The sequence below is a fragment of the Cherax quadricarinatus genome, chromosome 81, assembly GCF_038502225.1.
Source record: "Cherax quadricarinatus isolate ZL_2023a chromosome 81, ASM3850222v1, whole genome shotgun sequence".
In the NCBI taxonomy this organism is placed as follows: Eukaryota; Metazoa; Arthropoda; class Malacostraca; order Decapoda; family Parastacidae; genus Cherax; species Cherax quadricarinatus.
The window spans coordinates 856107-879377 of NC_091372.1; the positions used below are offsets into that span (position 1 = coordinate 856107).

Consider the following 23271-nt stretch of genomic DNA (forward strand, 5'->3'; position numbering starts at 1 on the left):
GTGAGGGGAGGTTAGGTTGAGGGGAGGTTGTTAGGTGAGAGGTTAGGTTAGGTGAGGGGAGGTTAGGTTAGGTGAGGGGAGGGAGGTTATGTTAGGGGAGGTTAGGTTAGGTGAGGTGAGGTTAGGTTAGGTGAGGGGAGGTTAGGTTAGGTGAGGGGAGGTTAGGTTAGGTGAGGGGAGGTTAGGTTAGGTGAGGGGAGGTTAGGTTAGGTGAGGGGAGGTTAGGTTAGGTGAGGGGAGGTTAGGTTAGGTGAGGGGAGGTGAGGTTAGGTGAGGGGAGGTTAGGTTAGGTGAGGGGAGGTTAGGTTAGGTGAGGGGAGGTTAGGTTAGGTGAGGGGAGGTTAGGTTAGGTGAGGGGAGGTTAGGTTAGGGAGGTTAGGTTAGGTGAGGGGAGGTTAGGTTAGGTGAGGGGAGGTTAGGTTAGGTTATGTGAGAGGAGGTTAAGTTAGGTGAGGAGAGTTGAGGGGAGGTTAGGTTAGGTGAGGGGAGGTTAGGTTAGGTGAGGGGAGGTTAGGTTAGGTGAGGGGAGGTTAAGTTAGGTGAGGGGAGGTTAGGTTAGGTGAGGGGAGGTTAGGTTAGGTGAGGGGAGGTTAGGTTAGCTGAGGGGAGGTTAGGTTCGGTGAGGGGAGGTTAGGAGGTTAGGTGAGGGGAGGTTAGGTTAGGTGAGGGGAGGTTAGGTTAGGTGAGGGGAAGTTAGGTTAGGTGAGGGGAGGTTAGGTTAGGTGAGGGGAGGTTAGGTTAGGTGAGGGGAGGTTAGGTTAGGTGAGGGGAGGTTAGGTTAGGTGAGGGGAGGTTAGGTTAGGTGAGGGGAGGTTAGGTTAGGTGAGGAGAGGTTAGGTTAGGTGAGGGGAGGTTAGGTTAGGTGAGGGGAGGTTAGGTTAGGTGAGGAGAGGTGAGGTTAGGTGAGGGGAGGTTAGGTTAGGTGAGGGGGAGGTTAGGTTAGGTGAGGGGAGGTTAGGTTAGGTGAGGGGAGGTTAGGTTAGGTGAAGGGAGGTTAGGTTAAGTGAGGAGAGGTTAGGTTAGGTGAGGGGAGGTTAGGTTAGGTGAGGACAGGTGAGGTTAGGTGAGGGGAGGTTAGGTTAGGGGAGGTTAGGTTAGGTGAGGGGAGGTTATGTTAGGTGAGGGGAGGTTAGGTTAGGTGAGGGGAGGTTAGGTTAGGGAGGTTAGATTAGGTGAGGGGAGGTTAGGTGAGGGGAGGTTAGGTTAGGTTATGTGAGAGGAGATTAAGTTAGGTGAGGAGAGTTGAGGGGAGGTTAGGTTAGGTGAGGGGAGGTTAGGTTAGGTGAGGGGAGGTTAGGTTAGGTGAGGGGAGGTTAGGTTAGGTGAGGGGAGGTTAGGTTAGGTGAGGGGAGGTTAGGTTAGGTGAGGGGAGGTTAGGTTAGGAGAGCGGAGGTTAGGTGAGGGGAGGTTAGGTTAGGTGAGGGGAAGTTAGGTTAGGTGAGGGGAGGTTAGGTTAGGTGAGGGGAGGTTAGGTTAGGTGAGGGGAGGTTAGGTTAGGTGAGGGGAGGTTAGGTTAGGTGAGGAGAGGTTAGGTGAGGGTAGGTTAGGTTAGGTGAGGGGAGTTTAGGTTAGGTGAACAGAGGTGAGGTTAGGTGAGGGGAGGTTAGTTTAGGTGAGGGGAGGTTAGGTTAGGTGAGGGGAGGTTAGTTTAGGTGAGGGGAGGTTAGGTTAGGTGAGGGGAGGTTAGTTGGGATTCTTAACGGCAAGAGGCTCTGAAGGAGTTCATTTGGGTGAGGTCCTGTACTCGCCTGGTTGTGGTTGCAGGGGTCAAGTCATAGCTCCTGGCCCCACCTCTTCGCTGATCACTATCCACTCTCTCTCCCTGTTCCAAGAGCTTTATCGTACCCGTATACTCACCCCTGTGTATTCTGGTATCCGCAAGGCGAGGATCTCCACCAAGTTGAACAAGGCTTTCCCGAAGAGGGCGCTGAAGAAATTTACGTGTAAGTAGAACCTCTGTACCCGGAGCTGTCTGTTGAGAGACCAGATCTATTATGTTGTGTCTGTTGAGAGACCAGATCTATTATGTTGTGTCTGTTGAGAGACCAGATCTATTATGTTGTGTCTGTTCAGAGACCAGATCTATTATGTTGTGTCTGTTGAGAGACCAGATCTATTATGTTGTGTCTGTTGAGAGACCAGATCTATTATGTTGTGTCTGTTCAGAGACCAGATCTATTATGTTGTGTCTGTTCAGAGACCAGATCTATTATGTTGTGTCTGTTGAGAGACCAGATCTATTATGTTGTGTCTGTTGAGAGACCAGATCTATTATGTTGTGTCTGTTGAGAGACCAGATCTATTATGTTGTGTCTGTTCAGAGACCAGATCTATTATGTTGTGTCTGTTCAGAGACTAGATCTATTATGTTGTGTCTGTTGAGAGACCAGATCTATTATGTTCTGTCTGTTCAGAGACCAGATCTATTATGTTGTGTCTGTTCAGAGACTAGATCTATTATGTTGTGTCTGTTGAGAGACCAGATCTATTATGTTGTGTCTGTTCAGAGACCAGATCTATTATGGTGTGTCTGTTCAGAGACCAGATCTGTTATGTTGTGTCTGTTCAGAGACCAAATCTATTATGTTGTGTCTGTTGAGAGACCAGATCTATTATGTTGTCTGTTGAGAGACCAGATCTATTACATTGTGTCTGTTGAGAGACCAGATCTATTATGTTGTGTCTATTGAGAGACCAGATCTATTATGTTGTGTCTGTTAAGAGACCAGAACTATTATGTTGTGTCTATTGAGAGACCAGATCTATTATGTTGTGTCTGTTGAGAGACCAGATCTATTATGTTGTCTGTTGAGAGACCAAATCTATTATGTTGTGTCTGTTGAGAGAACAGATCTATTGTGGCATGCAAAGAGTACATAACCTTTATTCGGTGCATGTATACACCCTCATTGAAAGGCTATCTCCCACAACTAGCGAACCAGGTACTAAGGGTTGATGATGGGGCCCTGTCGTTCAATCAGTACCCAGGTTCCAGCCAATGAGAAGATGGTTTTGGCAATTGCAGAGGTGTTGTGGGTACCACACACCTGTCTGCCCTTGTTATTCCCATTCTAGAACTGGTTGAAGCATGGTCTACTCTCTAGTGGCTTCTATTCTGCCTTGCTTACCGTGGAGTGCACTAATACCTATTGTTGCATATAGCGTATATAGTGTACATAATTCTGTTCTAAATTGGTGAAGGATAATACAAGTTCAAAGTTTTTCTGCTGTGTTTATTTTGCTCCCTTTACACCCAAGATAACAGGCCTTTTGGGATTCCTGGGTTGTAATATGGGGGCCTGTCCGGGAGCTGGAGCTGGACTTAGAGCACGGGTTGAGCCTAGAGCGCCGCTGGAAGCAGGAACATTGTGTAGCTTGCTGTCTGGCATTGCATTAGCTTTGCCAACGCTTTACAAACTTTGCGTGTCAATTGCCTTGCTATGGTCAGCCTTGCTATTGTATGATCGTTCAACAGCTCACTACTAGATTGTTTGGTGTGCTCGTTTCGCTATGGTCAGTCTTGTTGTTTGAAGATTTTGCAGTCAGATTTGCTATTGTGTGTTCACCTTGTAAGTGTATGTGTGTATTCTACAATCGTACTGTGCATAACTAAGTGTGTTCTGCAAATAACGTGTTATGTTGGGGTACGGGTATTCTGCAATCGTACTGTGCATAGCAAATAACTTATACATTGGGATATGCCACCAAGATGAGTCAGACGTCTGGTGTCGGCATATTCTTTATTTAACTTGCCTAAATTGTTCCTACAGCATTGTTGGCAAATTGCTCGTTCCATTGGCATTGATTACAAACGCACTCTCACAGCTGTGCAACTGCATACACTTATATATGACAAACTTTGGGTAGAAGAGATGGCACATCAGACTTCTCCCTCTACGTGAGCCAGGAATAAAACTCTGAGGTTCTCGCTGGAGGAAAATGGTACATCGACGCTCTAGCCCTTTCTCACTTTTTCTCTTTTGTTTACTTTTAAAGGTCTGGAAGCTATCATCATTTCCATCACTTGCAGAAATAGGTTCCTCTATGACAGTTGCCATGTTTGCCAGTGATGATATCTGGTGTAAGACTCACAACACAAGAATTCCTCGCTTATCTTTCCCTTATAGCTTATGCAAGAGCAAATATTCACTACAAAGTCAGAAGTCCAAAATAGATCACAAGACACAAGTGCTCAAGTTCAATGAACACCTCCAACCATACTCAACTCAGACCACCACCACTCAATATGACACACACCCCACCAAAAACACACTCAGAGACCTCTTGTATGTGTGTTAATAATATGGTACATATAATGATATAATGGATGGTACAGGCGAGGTCTTACACCTTATCACAAATTACAAAGATGAAAAGAGAGAGAGAGAGAGAGAGAGAGAGACAAAGTAGGTAATATTGAGCATAAAATTAGAATTCTGACATACATCACATTAAACATGAGGTTCAAATTCAATGATAACTTCCACTTGAGTTAGTTCAGGCTACTGCCACCTAATGTACCTCACTGAAATAATAATATAGCAGACATCACAATGAATGCTGAAGACAACCTCTTACCCCAACCATAGATTGTAAACAGTATTACTAAAAAAAAAAAAAAAAAAAACTAGGTAATGTTACAATGACAATGAGATAAATCACTCTGGTCGACTTCCTTGGTCCATCCTGGGTAACTCACACGTTACTATGTTATACATGTATGCAAGCATAAGTGTGCAGCTGTAGATAGATGAACCAGTACCTAAACAATCTCACTTACACACGCGTTACTATGTATGACAAGTGTTACCAAGTACACCAAGTGTACACTTTATCACTTAGAATACACTTTTGTTGATGTAAATATAGGTGAGAGTGGTACACCGCTGGTCGTAATAAACACACTCAACTTCTCAAGGTCACACACTAGGCCCAGCTTCTGGAGAGGTACCAGCGTTTTAATGTGTTTATTATGTGTCAGTGCGTGTCTGCAGTCATTAAATTGGTGTATCAGAAGTTAAACACTACAATCCAGTTGATCAAATAGTCTAAAACAATTTACACAATGTATAACTAGAAGTATAATGATTGCAAATTGTTACTATTACAATTTTAACTAGGCGCCAGACCCACTAGATGCGATGGCAAGGAACATAGATGTTAACATGCTGACTCTTGCTTAACACAGTTGAAAGGTAACCGAATTACTCAAGTAAGAAAGTATTCATGAAACTGAACATTATGCAGGAGTAAGCTTGTTCACAGTAAAAATACAAAGCATAAGTTACACACTCACACCACAGATGAACACTGCAATTTGAAATATTACTGGGAATTTAGCAGTAAAGTTTCAGTCTGAACGAGAAAATGTATTAGAAAACACAACAATAACACTAGGACAAGCAACTTAATTATGTAACTGTTGGGGAAAGCAGCACTTAACACTTCTAGCACACGTATGACAGATGAATGTTCACTGTGTACAAGCCAATCACCACAAGCTTACTATGTTTATAAGTGAACCTCTGGCATGTCCCACTCAAAATGTCAGCACTGCAATGCTCGTCAAATTGTTCTCAAGCCACTACAGGAAACACTGGTATGCCAGCAGCACTGCAGAACGTATACACAGACATGCTGGGCCCTAGGACAGCTATAACTGCAGGCTGCCTTAGCTTGTTCTGGCTAGCTTTTAGTGCTGCCCTCAAGCTTGCTTGAGTGTGCTCGCCAAGCCCGCGCCAACCACCCAGACACCTGCTTGCAGCAGGCAGGCAGGCAGGCACACAGGAGACACTCGCAAGATGAGCGGAGTGCGGCACAGAGGACACGGGCACTCAAGCACCCATGTGGTCTGGCAAAAAACTGCCTCTAGACCACAAGCAAATAGAGGCGAACGGCTGAGTTCCAAATCGAGGAAGGAGAAGGGACAAGGAAGGGATATTCACCTCGCTAGACACAGGCAATATGGGTGTAGTGGCCTGCAGGTCGCAGTGCAATTTTCAAGGTCATTCACTGGGCCCACAGTCGTCTCGAGAGTTACCAACCCTGTACTACTTGTTAATTACTCCAAACCAGCAGCACTTAACACATCTAGCACACGTGTCTTGGAATGACAGACAAATTTTCACTACATAAGAACTAGTTCTCACAACACCGAAGGTACAGCCGGAACACTGTAGAACGTTCACAAAGGCATTCTGGGATTCAGAACAGATGTAGCCTTGGCCTTCACTGGCTGGCTTGGAGCGCTGTTTGGCCTGGATCAGCTAAACTCGCCCTTATCCCATATGTAGATAATGGCGACGAGTTAAGGGATACCGGTGAATAGGAAAGTCGAGGAAGGGACATTCACCTCCCTAGACACACGCAGTATGGGTGTAAGTGGCATGCGGGTCTTATAGTGCCATTTTCAAGGTCACCCAGCAGGCCAGACATTCCTCACTCATTTTAAGCCTACGTAGGTACTGATGGTAGCACAATGTCCTAAGTCAGCATAATCCACTCATGCAAATAGTTACAACAAATCTGCAGCACTTGCGGAACTCACATATTCGAGTACCAGCGGGGCAGCAAAATACACCTCTACACTGCACGTCGTTGATAGAGGTGAACGGCTGAGTTTAAAGGCGGAGAGTTGGGGATACAGGAGAACAGCAGGGGTAACTGAGCACGAACATTCGCCTTTCTTCACATAGTCAATATGGGCGAAAGTCTCAGGCAGGTGATGCAGTGCCTCGCTCAAGGTCACAGACTGAGGCAGACTTCTCAAGAGTTACCAAACACTGCAATACTCGTACAGATTGTTACTCACTCCAAACTTGCAGAACTTCTAGCACACGTGTCTTGGAGTGAAAGACGAATTTTCAGTGTGTGGACACATTACGTGGGAACTCCAACATTGGTAATTTTACATATTCACCTATTAGTTCTTCCCACCTTTCAACAAATTCCTCAGGTAGGGTTTCATCCCAAGCACACTTAAGCTTCCATGCTTCTTGTATCAACAATTTTCCTCTTATGGTAAGTGGGGACACTAAGCCTAGTGGATCGAAGCATTTTGAAACTTCCGCAAGTAAGACTCTCTTGGTTAATTCATTGGGCATACTGTAGTTATTAGACTTTAACGATAACAAGTCTCTCTCTGTGTCCCAAGTCAGTCCCAGCACATTACTATATTTAGACACTTCAACTCCAGGGTTGTCTTTATTTATTTGAGCCCTTAAACTGGACGAATTACTGTTCCATTCCCTCAGGGGCATATTTGCACCTTGCATTATTTCATTAGCCCCTTCATATATGCTCATTAGTTCCTCTTCAGTAGACGTCACCCCCAGGAAATTGTCCACATAAAATTGTTTACCCATTACTCCACTCAGTGGACCACCCGTACGCTTAAGGTGTGCATTTATCGTTGCCTGGAGTAGGAACGGACTGGAGGTAGCACCAAACAATACACTCCTGAAGCGAAAAGTCTTCAGGGGACTAAGTGGGTCATTAGGATTCTCGGGCCATAAGAACCTAGTGCAATCCCGGTCAGCCTCCTGCAGACCCACTCTCAGGAAAGCTTTACTTATGTCCGCCATAAAGGCATAATTCTTAACCCTGAAGTTTAATAATATGTCTCCCAGTTTTTCCGTCAACGACGGACCTGTCATCAAACAGTCATTCAAACTAGGTACATTTTTGTTACTCCTGGCACTACAATTAAACACAATCCTCAGAGGAGTGGTCTTAGAATCCTTCTTCACTCCGTGATGTGGCAAATACTGACCATAAATCTGGGCTTGCTCAGGAGGTACCTCCTCTATGAATTTATTATTTAACTGCTCATTAATTATATCATCGTAAGCAGTCAACAGTTCTGGTGTCTTGCTCAGTTCGTGGAGCTGAGCCTTTAATTGTCCATACGCCATCCGGTAATTAGTTGGTAGGTCTGGATGGTTCAGCTTCCACGGAAGTCTCACCCAGTATTGTCCAGATTCAAATTTAACGTCCTTCTGGTATTGTTCTTGAGTAAAGGAATCATCTGGACTTTCTTCATTCACATTGATCCCTATGGTCCTAAGAAGCAAGATCACCACCCATCTAGAAACCCATCAGTTACACAACCCAGGGCAACATGGGTTTAGAACAGGTCGCTCCTGTCTGTCTCAACTATTGGATCACTACGACAAGGTCCTAAATGCACTAGAAGACAAAAAGAATGTAGATGTAATATATACAGACTTTGCAAAAGCCTTCGACAAGTGTGACCATGGCGTAATAGCGCACAAAATGCGTGCTAAAGGAATAACAGGAAAAGTCGGTCGATGGATCTATAATTTCTTCACTAACAGAGCACAGAGAGTAGTCGTCAACAGAGTAAAGTCCGAGGCAGCTACGGTGAAAAGCTCTGTTCCACAAGGCACAGTACTCGCTCCCATCTTGTTCCTCATCCTCATATCCGACATAGACAAGGATGTCAGCCACAGCACCGTGTCTTCCTTTGCAGATGACACCCGAATCTGCATGACAGTGTCTTCCATTGCAGACACTGCAAAGCTCCAGGCGGACATCAACCAAATCTTTCAGTGGGCTGCAGAAAACAATATGAAGTTCAACGATGAGAAATTTCAATTACTCAGATATGGTAAACATGAGGAAATTAAATCTTCATCAGAGTACAAAACAAATTCTGGCCACAAAATAGAGCGAAACACCAACGTCAAAGACCTGGGAGTGATCATGTCGGAGGATCTCACCTTCAAGGACCATAACATTGTATCAATCGCATCTGCTAGAAAAATGACAGGATGGATAATGAGAACCTTCAAAACTAGGGAGGCCAAGCCCATGATGACACTCTTCAGGTCACTTGTTCTATCTAGGCTGGAATATTGCTGCACACTAACAGCACCTTTCAAGGCAGGTGAAATTGCCGACCTAGAAAATGTACAGAGAACTTTCACGGCGCGCATAACGGAGATAAAACACCTCAATTACTGGGAGCGCTTGAGGTTCCTAAACCTGTATTCCCTGGAACGCAGGAGGGAGAGATACATGATTATATACACCTGGAAAATCCTAGAGGGACTAGTACCGAACTTGCACACGAAAATCACTCACTACGAAAGCAAAAGACTTGGCAGACGATGCAACATCCCCCCAATGAAAAGCAGGGGTGTCACTAGCACGTTAAGAGACCATACAATAAGTGTCAGGGGCCCGAGACTGTTCAACTGCCTCCCAGCACACATAAGGGGGATTACCAACAGACCCCTGGCAGTCTTCAAGCTGGCACTGGACAAGCACCTAAAGTCAGTTCCTGATCAGCCGGGTTGTGGCTCGTATGTTGGTTTGCGTGCAGCCAGCAGCAACAGCCTGGTTGATCAGGCTCTGATCCACCAGGAGGCCTGGTCACAGACCGGGCCGCGGGGGCGTTGACCCCCGGAGCTCTCTCCAGATATCTCCAGATATCTCCAGATGCTGTCCAATTCCCATAATTTATACACAGGTTCAACTTCATTCGCTATTGAAGTATATTTATACTGGGGTGATATTTCATGATTAAGACACACCGTAACTGTATTTATGGCTTCCTCCAGTCATTCATTATCAGTACGAGGAAGCCTGCCATACATCACGTGACCTCCTGCGGTCCTTAGAAGGGAGACTCCGCATTTCTTTGTCATACCCTTTACAAAGGTGACATAATGGTCACTACCTATCAAATTATCTATTGGCCCCACAGAATCATTATTTACACCAGAAGGTGCCAAATTTACCTTACTTGAAAGCCTTTCAGTAGCGTTACCAAGCCCTATTGTAGATATTTTCTCTGGGAGCCTATCCACAATTACGGCATTAATACGTTTTCTCTCATTGCCCAGCCTGACAGTTACATAAACAGTGTCGTATGACTGGGCCTTCTTATTCGAGAGAAAGCCAGATAACTTGAGTATAGCTGGTTCTCCCATTTGTACCTTCATCCCATTAAGGCAGTTACGTTTTATGAAGGTACGTTGTGATTCCTGATCCAGTAATGCTGTTACAGTTTTGGATTTACGCCGTTTACCATTAATCACCACATCCAACACAGGTAAAGCTACCTCAGCTAGGCCATCATTACCGACATTAGCTGCAATCTTTACGTTGTCTACTGTTGTGTCCGGGTTATTATCACTATCAGTACTATTGTTACCATTATTACGATTAGATCCGCCCTTACACATAGCTATGTGGTGTCTTCCCTTGTTACACTGATAACAATGGTGCAAGTTAGCACGGCAATCCCTTACATTATGATTTCCTAGACACCTGATACATCTAGCAAGCTCTTCCAATCTTTCCACTTTAACATCCCATGAATTATAGGCATTACAGTTCTTAGAGAAATGAGTACCGTTGCAGAAGATACAATCTCTCCTTTCTTTGCCTGACCTCTTATCAACTGGGCTACCCTTATTGTGGTACTTCCTCCTCTTGCTTTGATGTGGAGAACCACTATTCCTGCCCCCTGTCACTTGATATGTGCCTACGTAACCCCGTTTAGTAGGTGACTTATAATTATTGATATTGGGATAAAGTTTCCTTTTGTGGAACTTGACAGGTGCACTGGGGTCTGTAGACGGGGTATTCCTAGAGGTAATGGGTTGGCTGGTCTGCAGTTGGACAATTAGCTCCTGCAGGCCCACTCTTATTTCTTCCAACCCGAAGTAACCCTTGTGATATCTGTTAGATAGCCACTCTACTGTCTTGTGGTTCAATTTATTCTGAATCAAGGCACTCAACAACCACTCTGCTCCCTCCAGATCATATTTATTACTCAAGGTCTTAAGAGTGCTTTCTAGTTTGATCCTAAATTGCTGTAAGCTGTTGCAGTTGTGATCTGGAGTCTTCAAACTAGCCAAATTAGCTACTAGATCCAGCCTACTTTGTTCCAAGTTACCGTAAATGACCTCCAACAAGCCAACTGCCTCACTATAGGAGTCATCTACATTTGGGAATGCTTGTATGAGAACATGCGCATCTCCCCTTACTTGTCCCTTTAAATAGCATAATTTGGTAACACTTGCAAGATCACTCCTATCATGTACGACTGCTTTAAAGATAGACCAAAACTCCTCCCAGTTTTCTCCCGGATTAAACACAGGCATGCATAATTCTGGGAGTTTTGGTAGACACCTCTGATTTTCCTTACTAGGTTGACCAACAACATTGTCTACATCCTTTACCTTCTCTAAAGCCTTAGTTTTGCAGGACACAATGTTGTCCTCCACTTCATAATATTGATCCAGCAGCCGCTCCCTTTCAGCATCATCTGCACAATTCACCAGAAGATCGCTCTCACAGTCCTTATACCACAATTTATATGACTCATATCTACTTTCTAAGGCATCTAGGTGTAGTTTTAATTCATCAGGGTTTACCGTTTCTTGTCTCATTAACTCCATACACTAGTTGTATGATTTAGTAACATGACCCTTCCGAGCTTGCAGTGACGCTTTCTTTGCTTTGGCATCCATGGACTTGCCAGTCGCACTAACTTCCTCAGACCCAGCCATGGTTAGGGAATTAATAATCACCAATTATATGACTTAAGTAGACACTTTGTGTGAGTAATTCTTGCACTTGAATATCGCAATAAAGCTAATAGAATCCTTGGCTTCATATCAAGAAGCATAAATAATAGGAGTCCTCAGGTTGTTCTTCAACTCTATACATCCTTGGTTAGGCCTCATTTGGATTGTGCTGCACAGTTTTGGTCACCGTATTACAGAATGGATATAAATTCTCTGGAAAATGTACAAAGGAGGATGACAAAGTTGATCCCATGTATCAGAAACCTTCCCTATGAGGATAGACTAAGGGCCCTGAAACTGCACTCTCTAGAAAGACGTAGAATTAGGGGGGATATGATTGAGGTGTATAAATGGAAGACAGGAATAAATAAAGGGGATGTAAATAGTGTGCTGAAAATATCTAGCCTAGACAGGACTTGCAGCAATGGTTTTAAGTTGGAAAAATTCAGATTCAGGAAGGATATAGGAAAGTACTGGTTTGGTAATAGAGTTGTGGATGAGTGGAACAAACTCCCAAGTACCGTTATAGAGGCCAGAACGTTGTGCAGCTTTAAAAATAGGTTGGATAAATACATGAGTAGATGTGGGTGGGTGTGAGTTAGACCTGATAGCTTGTGCTACCAGGTCGGTTGCCGTGTTCCTCCCTTAAGTCAATGTGACCTGACCTGACTAGGTTGGGTGCATTGGCTTAAGCCGGTAGGAGACTTGGACCTGCCTCGCATGGGCCAGTAGGCCTTCTGCAGTGTTCCTTCGTTCTTATGTTCTTATGTTGTATAAATCCTAGCCACCCATGTGCTAGTAATTAATTGGGCTAATTATCATCCACCACACGACCGATTAAATTTGTGTACCCTATACCCACTTTCTTCAATCAGCCACTTAATTATTAAGTAATTAATTCAATTAATTTTTCACTGATTGCATCCAGTTCGAAGGACCAGTGGGCAGATATGGAAAATTTTATAGGAGTGATTACTTGTACATACCTCAACATTACATGCATACGAGTAATCTCCTTGGGAGACAACAATGATATTGTTTACCATAGTCACCCATGTAGACATGTGAGAAAACTTAACCACCTCTGGTCACTGCAGGTGGCCCCCTCGACCCTCACAATCTTATCCATATCTATCCAAGACCAGTATAAATTGGGTAGCACCCTCAAGTACGGCGCTACTAATTAATTGTGGACTGTATAGATTATATTAGTTTAACTGAATGAAGGGGGGGTAGGTTACACATGGATATACCCATCAAGGAAAAAACACTTGTACATAATCCCACCACTTACCAGATATTCTCTGGGGGTCACTTGATGTAGCTGGATCACCCATAACCTATCCAATTACAACATACCTAACTGGCCAGTATCAGTCTGCTATAACTAGAAGGGTTACTTAACTGTGGGTGATTGATACTCCTTATTTCCTCCATTCACCATCTCATTTCAATGTCCTACTACACCGACATGGTTCTCATTCCAGCAGGACGAGGTATCCGTTGGTTTGTCACGGTATAGAAGTCGTGACTCAATGAATTTCACTTTCCTCATCATGGGAACAACGAGGTCTAACGTGTTCACTCAGAGCAAGGCGACTTATTTCACTTCACGCATTCTCTTAACTTAGCGTTATTATCATTAATTACATTACAATTCACAAGACGATTTAATGTCTCATAATTATTATACACGTTAGAGATCACTCCATTAAGATCTGAGACCGATGAGTGATGATTAAACCAAGGGTAATTTTCCCCGGGACACAGTCCATAGTGACGCGCCAGTCACCACCGGTCCTACCCTTATTCACTCATTTTACCACTTTATTACGGTGGTCCCATAAATCACGTTCCCTCACTCTCCACCAGGAACAGTTACGACACTTCCTATTATGAAATGAGGCCTATATTAATCCTTAGGCCGCCGTGAACACCAATTTCCTGGTTCCATGCTTTCCCAGCCTCCTCACTACATTCAAAAACACACCCGCCCCTCGTGCCCCCGTTTGACCTACACCCCCGCACGTCTGCGCAGGCGCAGCTGGAACCCAGTTGGTTCCATTCAAAATACAAATACATTTTGACCCAAATCAACACATTAAACACTTATTAGGCACTATAGCTTCGGAAATTAAATAATTTCCACACATAACATGTACACACACACAAAAAAAAAACTAAGACATCCATCAACTATCATCAATGACCACTCACCTCAAAACCACTAAGATCGCAGAAAACACTCATTTTTATAAACATTCACACAAAAAATCACAATCACCAACTCCATACAATATCTAATACATTCCCCTCACTACCACCAACACTTACCAGCACAGATAGGGTTACCTCCCATAACATCACACTCCATCCTGTGTTTACTTGGCGATCAGCGACGTCACACCCAAACACCTTGTTTCAACCTGTTATATCTCCAATATCTAAGATCACCACAATCAAGACGTTTACCAAATTCTATAACCCCACCTCTAAGATCACATATTTTTGTACACATTCTCTTAAAACATCATCATAACGAAGATCACTAAAACTATCTATACTTTTACTAAGATCGCATAACAGTTTGTCTTCTCTAACTCACTCACCAATTTACATTCTCATTCACACTTACACATTTCATTAACCGAAATTACATCTCATCCACCAAACTCCTCCCTCATTCTCCAGACTTTACAACATCAGCACAAAAAAAAACTAACTCATACACTTATGACATGAGACATTACCATAACTAACACACCAACTAACTTTGAACCAACTCTAAACAACACCAAAACACCACTGAACATCTTCAAAAAATACTCTGCACATCATTTGAACACCTTCAAAAACACCATGAAACACCTCCGAATACTCCCAAAACACTACTGAAAACTACCAAATCACCACTGAATACTACCAAAACACCATCAAAATCACCAGAAACTAAGTTTAGCATCACCTGCTAACACCCATTTATAGAAATCCCCTCAAATCACGTTAACCAAGAACTCCCTCCCCATGGGCGCAAAAAAAAAAAAAAAAAAAAAAAAAAAAAAATGAACACTTAGTACATGATCACCATCAACTGAAAACATATCTTGTACACACATAAATCTAAGACAACCACCAACAACAAAACACCCATATTCACTTACCTCAAAAATCACTAATATCACAGAAAACACTTATTTTTAATAAACATTCACACAAAAAATCATATTTGACAATATCTAAGCGCACTCACCTCACTACCACCAACACAAGATGTCACACCTCACAGGACCGACGAGCTCACCTCCAGTGACGTCACACTCCCATCTGTGTTTACTTGGTGGTCAGTAACATCACACCCAACCCTCCTTGTTTAATCCTGTTGTACCCACAATATCTAAGAACACTATAACCAAGACGATTACCAGATTTTATGACCCCCACCACTAAGATCACAGAAAACACTCATTTTTATAAACATTCACAAAAAAAATCACGATCAGCAATTCCATATCATGTTTACCATCATCTATCAACACTCATCAACAAGATCACCAAAAATCTAAGATCATGCATCTCAAAACTACTATGATCACTGAAAACACTTATTTTTTAAACATTCGCACAAAAATAAGACATACACAAAAAATACCACGACACTTCCACCAACATCTATAACATAACATGAGCACTGTAACATATCACCATCACCCAAAAAAAAAAAAAAAATAATACACAGACACCCGCAACTTATACATTTCAATCACAAATTTAAGGCACGAGACATACACACCAAATCTAAGACATTCACCTCCAACTAAGACATACACATCATAACTAAGACATACACCAAAACCTATACTTGACATATTGACAATAAATATAAGACATAAGCACCCTCATCATCCCTAAAACATCCTTTCTTATTCATCCGTATATCACCTAGAGATGTTTTAACCCCGACGACCCATCACGACGTAGGAGTCAGAGCACCACCACCTACTACACTCTGGCTCCTAATGTCATGATGGGTCGTCGGGGTTAAAACATCTCTAGGTGATATACGGATGAATAAGAAAGGATGTTTTAGGGATGATGAGGGTGAGGAATGTGATATGCAACATAGGTGAGAAATGATAAATGCGGTATGAATATTCAGTTTGAGAAACAAAATGTGTAAAACAGTTTTATGTTTCGATGATTATAACATAAATTTGGTTGGTAAATTGCATTAATATTTTTTTGTTGATGAATAGTTAACATGAACTTAGTAAAGCGATTGTGTATTAGTTGGAGGTGTGTGACTTAGTTCTGGTAATGTCTCATGACATGGTAAATTTTTTTTGTGCTTATGTCTTATATTTATTGTCAATATGTCAAGTATAGGTTTTGGTGTATGTCTTAGTTATGATGTGTATGTCTTAGTTGGAGGTGAATGTCTTAGATTTGGTATGCATGTCTCGTGTCTTAAATTTGTGATTGAAATGTATAAGTTGCGGGTGTCTGTGTATTATTATTTTTTTTTTTTTTTTGGTGAAGGTGATCTGTTATAGTGCTCATGTTATGTTATAGATGTTGGTGGAAGTGTCGTGGTATTTTTTGTGTATGTCTTATTTTTGTGCGAATGTTTAAAAAATAAGTGTTTTCAGTGATCATAGTAGTTTTGAGATGCATGATCTTAGATTTTTGGTGATCTTGGTGATGAGTGTTGATAGATGATGGTAAACATGATATGGAATTGCTGATCGTGATTTTTTTTGTGAATGTTTATAAAAATGAGTGTTTTCTGTGATCTTAGTGGTGGGGTCATAAAATCTGGTAATCGTCTTGGTTATAGTGTTCTTAGATATTGTGGGTACAACAGGATTAAACAAGGAGGGTTGGGTGTGATGTTACTGACCACCAAGTAAACACAGATGGGAGTGTGACGTCACTGGAGGTGACCTCGCCGGTCCTGTGAGGTGTGACATCGTGTGTTGGTGGTAGTGAGGTGAGTGCGCTTAGATATTGTCAAATATGATTTTTTGTGTGAATGTTTATAAAAAATGAGTGTTTTCTGTGATATTAGTGGTTTTTGAGGTAAGTGAACATGGGTGTTTGTTGTTGGTGGTTGTCTTAGATTTATGTGTGTACAAGACATGTTTTTAGTTGATGGTGATCATGTACTAAGTGTTCATGTTTTTTTTTTTTGCTCCCATGGGGAGGGAGTTCTTGGTTAACGTGATTTGAGGGGATTTCTGTAAATGGGTGTTAGCAGGTGATGCTAAACTTAGTTTCTGGTGATTTTGATGGTGTTTTGGTAGTATTCAGTGGTGATTTGGTAGTTTTCAGTAGTGTTTTGGGAGTATTCAGAGGTGTTTGATGGTGTTTTTAAAGGTGTTCAAATGATGTGCAGAGTATTTTTTGAAGATGTTCAGTGGTGTTTTGGTGTTGTTTAGAGTTGGTTCAAAGTTAGTTGGTGTATTAGTTATGGTAATGTCTCATGTCATAAGTGTATGAGTTAGTTTTTTTTTGTGCTAATGTTGTAAAGTCTGGAGAATGAGGGAGGAGTTTAGTGAATGAGATGTAATTTCGGTTAATGAAATGTGTAAGTGTGAATGAGAATGTAAATTGGTGGGTGAGTTAGAGAAGACAAAATGTTATGTGATCTTAGTAAAAGTATAGATAGTTTTAGTGATCTTCGTTATGATGATGTTTTAAGAGAATGTGTACAAAAATGTGTGATCTTAGAGGTGGGGTTATAGAATTTGGTAAACGTCTTGATTGTGGTGATCTTAGATATTGGAGATATAACAGGTTGAAACAAGGTGTTTGGGTGTGACGTCGCTGATCGCCAAGTAAACACAGGATGGAGTGTGATGTTATGGGAGGTAACCCTATCTGTGCTGGTAAGTGTTGGTGGTAGTGAGGGGAATGTATTAGATATTGTATGGAGTTGGTGATTGTGATTTTTTGTGTGAATGTTTATAAAAATGAGTGTTTTCTGCGATCTTGGTGGTTTTGAGGTGAGTGGTCATTGATGATAGTTGATGGATGTCTTAGTTTTTTTTTTGTGTGTGTGTACATGTTGTTTTCAGATGGTGGTGATCCTGTTGTAAGTGTTTTCGGTGTTGTTTGGAAATGTTCAAAGGTGTTTTTTTTTGTGAGTATTCAAATGATTTATGAGTGTTTTTTTTTTTTGCACTCATGTTATATAATAGTCTGAGGTGAGTGGGATCGTCTTGGTTATAGTGATTTGAGGGGAGTTCTATAAAATGGGTGTTAGTTGGTGGTGTTGATCTTAGTTTCTGGTGATTTTTAGTGGTGTTTGGGCAGTATTCAGTGCTGTTTTGGTAGTATTCAGTGGTGTTTTGGGAGTATTCAAAGGAGTTTGATGATGTTTCTTGAATGTGTTCAAATGATGTTTTTGGAGTAATCAAAGGTAATTGATGTTGTTTTTGGTGTTGTACAAAGTAAAGTGTGGTGTGTGTGGGTGTGTTTGTGTTAGTTTTGGTAAAATGTCTCATGTCATAAGTGTACGAGTTAGTTTTTTTGTGATAATGTTGTAAAGTCTGGAGACTGAGGGAGTAGTATGGTGGATGAGTTGTAATTTAATGAAATGTGTAAGTGTAGATGAATTAGTGATGATAAATCTTATTTGGGAGTATTCAAAATGATATTTTGGAAGTGCTTCAGTGTTGTTTGGAAATGTTCAAAGGTGTTTATGTGAGTATTCAAAAGGTTTATGAGAGTGTTCGAAGTAATCTTGGGGTTCTGTAGTGAGATGATAAAGGTTGTGGATGAGAGAATATTTCTTAAGAGATATTGAGAAAAGGTGGTCTCAAATGATGATGTATGAGAGTGTTTTGAAGGTGTTCAAAGTAAAGTGAGGTGCGTGTGTGTGTGTGTGTGTGTGTGTGTACTCACCTATACTCACCTATTTGTGGTTGCAGGGGTCGAGTCACAGCTCCTGGCCCCGCCTCTTCGCTGATTGCTACTAGGTCCTCTCTCTCCCTGCCCCATGAGCTCTATCATACCTCGCCTTAAAACTATGTATGGTTCCTGCCTCCACCACATCACTTTCTAGGCTATTCCATGGCCTGACTACTCTATGACTGAAGAAATACTTCCTAACATCCCTTTGATTCATCTGAGTCTTCAACTTCCAATTGTGACCTCTTGTGTCTGTGTCCCATCTCTGGAACATCCCATCTTTGTCCACCTCGTCTATTCTGCGCAGTATTTTATATGTCGTTATCATGTCTCCCCTGACCCTCCTGGCCTCCAGTGTCGTCAGGCCGATTTCCCTCAACCTTTCTTCATAGGACAATCCCCGTAGCTCTGGGACTAGTCTTGTTGCAAACCTTTTCACTTTCTCTAATTTCTTGACGTGCTTGACTAGGTGTGGATTCCAAACTGGTGCTGCATACTCCAGTATGGGCCTGACGTAGATGGTGTACAGAGTCTTAAACGAATCCTTACTGAGGTATCGGAACGCTATCCGTAGGTTTGCCAGGCGCCCGTATGCTGCAGCAGTTATCTGATTGATGTGCGCCTCAGGAGATATGCTCGGTGTTATACTCACCCCCAGATCTTTTTCCTTGAGTGAGGTTTGCAGTCTTTGGCCATCTAAACTATATTGTGTCTGCGGTCTTCTTTGCCCTTCCCCAATCTTCATGACTTTGCATTTGGCAGGGTTAAATTCAAGGAGCCAGTTGCTGGACCAGGCTTGTAGCCTGTCCAGATCTCTTTGTAGTCCTGCCTGATCCTCGTCCGATTCGATTCTTCTCATTAACTTCACATCGTCTGCAAACAAGGACACTTCTGAGTCTATCCCTTCCGTTATGTCGTTCACGTATACCAAGAACAGCACAGGTCCTAGGACTGACCCCTGTGGAACCCCGCTTGTCACAGGCGCCCACTCTGACGCCTCGTCGCGTACCATGACTCGTTGTTGCCTCCCTGTCAGATATTCTCTGATCCATTGCAGTGCCTTTCCTGTTATGTGTGCCTGGTCCTCTAGCTTTTGCAGTAACCTCTTGTGAGGAACTGTGTCGAAAGCCTTCTTGCAGTCCAAAAATACGCAGTCGATCCACCCCTCTCTCTCTTGTCTTACTTCTGTCACCTTGTCATAAAACTCTAGTAGGTTTGTGACACAGGATTTTCCTTCCCTGAAACCGTGCTGGTTGTCAATTATACACTTGTTTCTTTCCAGGTGCCCCACCACTCTCCTCCTGATGATCTTCTCCATGACCTTGCATACTATACACGTTAGTGATACAGGTCTGTAGTTTAGTGCCTCATGTCTGTCTCCCTTTTTAAAAATTGGGACTACATTTGCCATTTTCCATACCTCAGGGAGTTGCCCAGTTTCAAATGATGTGTTGAAGATCTTTGTTAATGGCTCACACAATATCTCTGCTCCCTCTTTAAGGACCCATGGAGAGATGTTGTCTGGTCCCACCGCCTTTGAGGTTTCAAGTTCGCATAGCAGCTTCTTCACCTCCTCCTTGGTTATATGTACCTCATCCAGCACTTGCTGGTGTGCCCCCCCTGTTCTGATTTCTTGGAGTCCTACTGGTTTCCACTGTAAATACCTCTTTAAATCTTGTGTTGAGCTCCTGACATACCTCTCGGTCGTTTCTTGTGAATTCCCCATCACCCTTCCTCAGTCTGATTACCTGGTCCTTGACTGTTGTTTTCCTCCTGATGTGGCTGTACAACAGCTTCGGGTCAGTCTTTACTTTTGATGCTATGTCATTTTCATATTGTCTCTGAGCCTCCCTTCTTATCTGTGCATATTCGTTTCTGGCTCTTCGGCTGATTTCTTTATTTTCCTGAGTTCTCTGTCTTCTGTACCTTTTCCATTCTCTAGTACACCTAGTTTTTGCCTCCCTACACCTTTGGGTGAACCAAGGACTCGTTCTGTTCTTCCCATTATTTCTGTTTCCCTTGGGAACAAACCTCTCCTCTGCCTCCTTGCATTTTGTTGCTACATAGTCCATCATTTCTTGTACTGGTTTTCCTGTCAGTTCCCTCTCCCACTGAATGTCTTGAAGGAAGTTCCTCATGCCTGAGTAGTTCCCCCTTTTGTAGTTTGGTTTTTCCCAGCCTATTCCTGCTACTCTCTCCACTTGGAGCTCAACTATGTAGTCGAAGTGAATATCTTGGTTACAGTGATTTTAGTGGATTTGAGATGGGTGATGAGATGCATTTGTGGATGTGAAATGTGATTTTTGTGTGTGTTCAGAAGAGGTGTGTTGGGAGATGGGTGAGTGGATGTGAAGAAATGCGGGTGAAATGGAGAGGGGTATGGGGAGGGTTGTATTAGAAATTTAATGAAATATGGGGGGGGGGGATTTTTACTGAAAATAAAGGTAATGTGTGAATATTTTAAAAGAAATTATGGAAGTGAAAAGTTATGATATATTGGAAAAGAATGGAGGGTGTTGAAACATGTCGCAATAGTTGGGTAGTGAGATTAGTTGTTGTGAGTATAATATCAATTTATGTGGATACAAGGAGATGGGTATGAAGAGGATTTTATTAGAATTTTAGTAATGTAGGGAGGAATGTGTATTACATTTAAGATTCAGTAAAAAGAATGGGAAAAGTTTGTATCGAAAGAGGAAAAATTGTGAGTAAATTTGTAAGTGACGAGGGTTGTGGGTAATGTAGTCGAACTAGAGATACCAAAAAAGATGTTATAAGTGGGTTGTTGTTGTGGGTGATGTGGGTTGTGGGTGATGTGGGTTGTGGGTGCTGTGGGATGTGGGTGTTGTGGGTTGTGGGTGTTGTCGAACTAGTGATGCCGAAAAAGTGGTTATAAGTTGTGGGTTGTTGTTGTGGGTGTTGTGGGTTGTGGGTGATGTGGGTTGTGGGTGATGTGGGTTGTGGGTGTTGTGGGTTGTGGGTGTTGTGGTTTGTGGGTATTGTTGTCGAACTAGAGATACCAAAACAGATGTTATAAGTGGGTTGTTGTTGTGGGTGATGTGGGTTGTGGGTGATATGGGTTGTGGGTGCTGTGGGATGTGGGTGTTGTGGATTGTGGGCGTTGTTGTCGAACTAGAGATATCGAAAGAGATGCCCTCTGAATGTCACATACAAGGCTATAAATTATTCCACAATGACAGGGTCAACAGGAAAGGTGGTGGAGTAGCGATGTATGTCAGAGACAATTTAAATTGTTGTGTTAGACAAGATATTAAATTAGAAGCGTCAGCCACTGAATCTGTTTGGTTACAGCTTCTCGAGGGCCGAGAAAAACTAATTTTGGGTGTGATTTACAGGGCCCCAAATCTTGATAGGGAGTGCAGTAAACTTCTATGGGACGAAATTCGTAAGGCATCTACATACGAAAATGTTGTGCTAATGGGAGATTTCAACTATAGACAGATTGACTGGAGCAATTTGACAGGAAATTTAGAGTCAGGTGACTTTCTTGATACGATCCAGGATTGTTTTTTAAAACAGTTTGTGACAGAGCCAACTAGGGGAAATAACCTCCTTGACTTGGTTCTTGCCAGTAGGGAAACACTAATTAATAATCTTGAGGTTAATGATGAGCTTGGGGAAAGTGATCACAAATCACTCAGTTTTAATATATCATGGAATTCCCCTAATAATGGCAATCAAGTCTCCGTCCCTGACTTTCGCTTCGCTGATTTCATAGGACTGAAAAATTACTTAGGTGGGCTGAACTGGAATGACCTGACTAAGGGTCAGGTAGGTGGTGATGGTTGCCGATATGATGCTTTCCAGGGCTCAGTCAAATTATGTTCCAAATAGGGAAATCAGATCAAACAAAAATGATCCTAAATGGATGAACAATAGATTAAAATATCTGATTGGTCAAAAGAGAGGCATATATAGGCAAATCAAAAGAGGAAAGGGGCAATTAAGAAATCGATATATTCAGCTAAAGAGAGAAATAAAAAAGGGAATTAGAAAAGCAAAAAGAGATTATGAGGTTAAAGTTGCAAGAGAATCGAAGACTAACCCAAAAGGATTCTTTCAGGTATACAGAAGTAAGATCAGGGACAAGACTGGCCCACTCAAAAGTCCCTCGGGTCAACTCACTGACAGTGATAAGAAAATGTGTAGAATTTTTAACACATACTTCCTCTCAGTTTTTACACAGGAGGATACCAGCGATATTCCAGTAATGATAAATTATGTAGAACAGGACGATAATAAACTGTGCACTATTAGGGTCACAAGTGACATGGTCCTTAGGCAAATTGATAAATTAAAACCTAACAAATCCCCAGGCCCTGATGAACTGTATGCAAGGGTTCTAAAGGAATGTAAAGAGGAGCTTAGCACACCTTTGGCTAATCTTTTCAACATATCACTACAAACTGGCATGGTGCCAGATAAGTGGAAAATGGCAAATGTGATACCTATTTTCAAAACAGGTGACAGGTCCTTAGCTTCGAACTATAGACCAATAAGCCTAACCTCCATAGTGGGAAAATTTATGGAATCAATAATTGCCGAGGCAGTTCGTAGCCACCTTGAAAAGCATAAATTAATCAACGAATCTCAGCATGGTTTTACAAAGGGGCGTTCCTGCCTTACGAATTTATTAACTTTTTTCACTAAGGTATTTGAGGGGGTAGATCATGGTAATGAATATGATATTGTGTATATGGACTTCAGTAAGGCTTTTGACAGGGTCCCACATCAGAGACTATTGAGGAAAATTAAGGCCCATGGAATAGGAGGAGAAATT

At 42.3% G+C, this 23271-nt stretch overlaps 1 protein-coding gene across 1 annotated transcript in view; it reads right to left on the reverse strand.

Annotated features, from left to right (window-relative positions):
* LOC138855091 (uncharacterized) overlaps positions 1-23271 on the reverse strand; it is a 119995-nt gene that overhangs the window by 72040 nt on the left and 24684 nt on the right. Inside the window, exon 6 of the mRNA XM_070102238.1 lies at positions 1858-1972. Within this exon, the coding sequence (XP_069958339.1) occupies positions 1858-1972 (115 nt within the window). The remainder of the gene's footprint in view (positions 1-1857; positions 1973-23271) is intronic.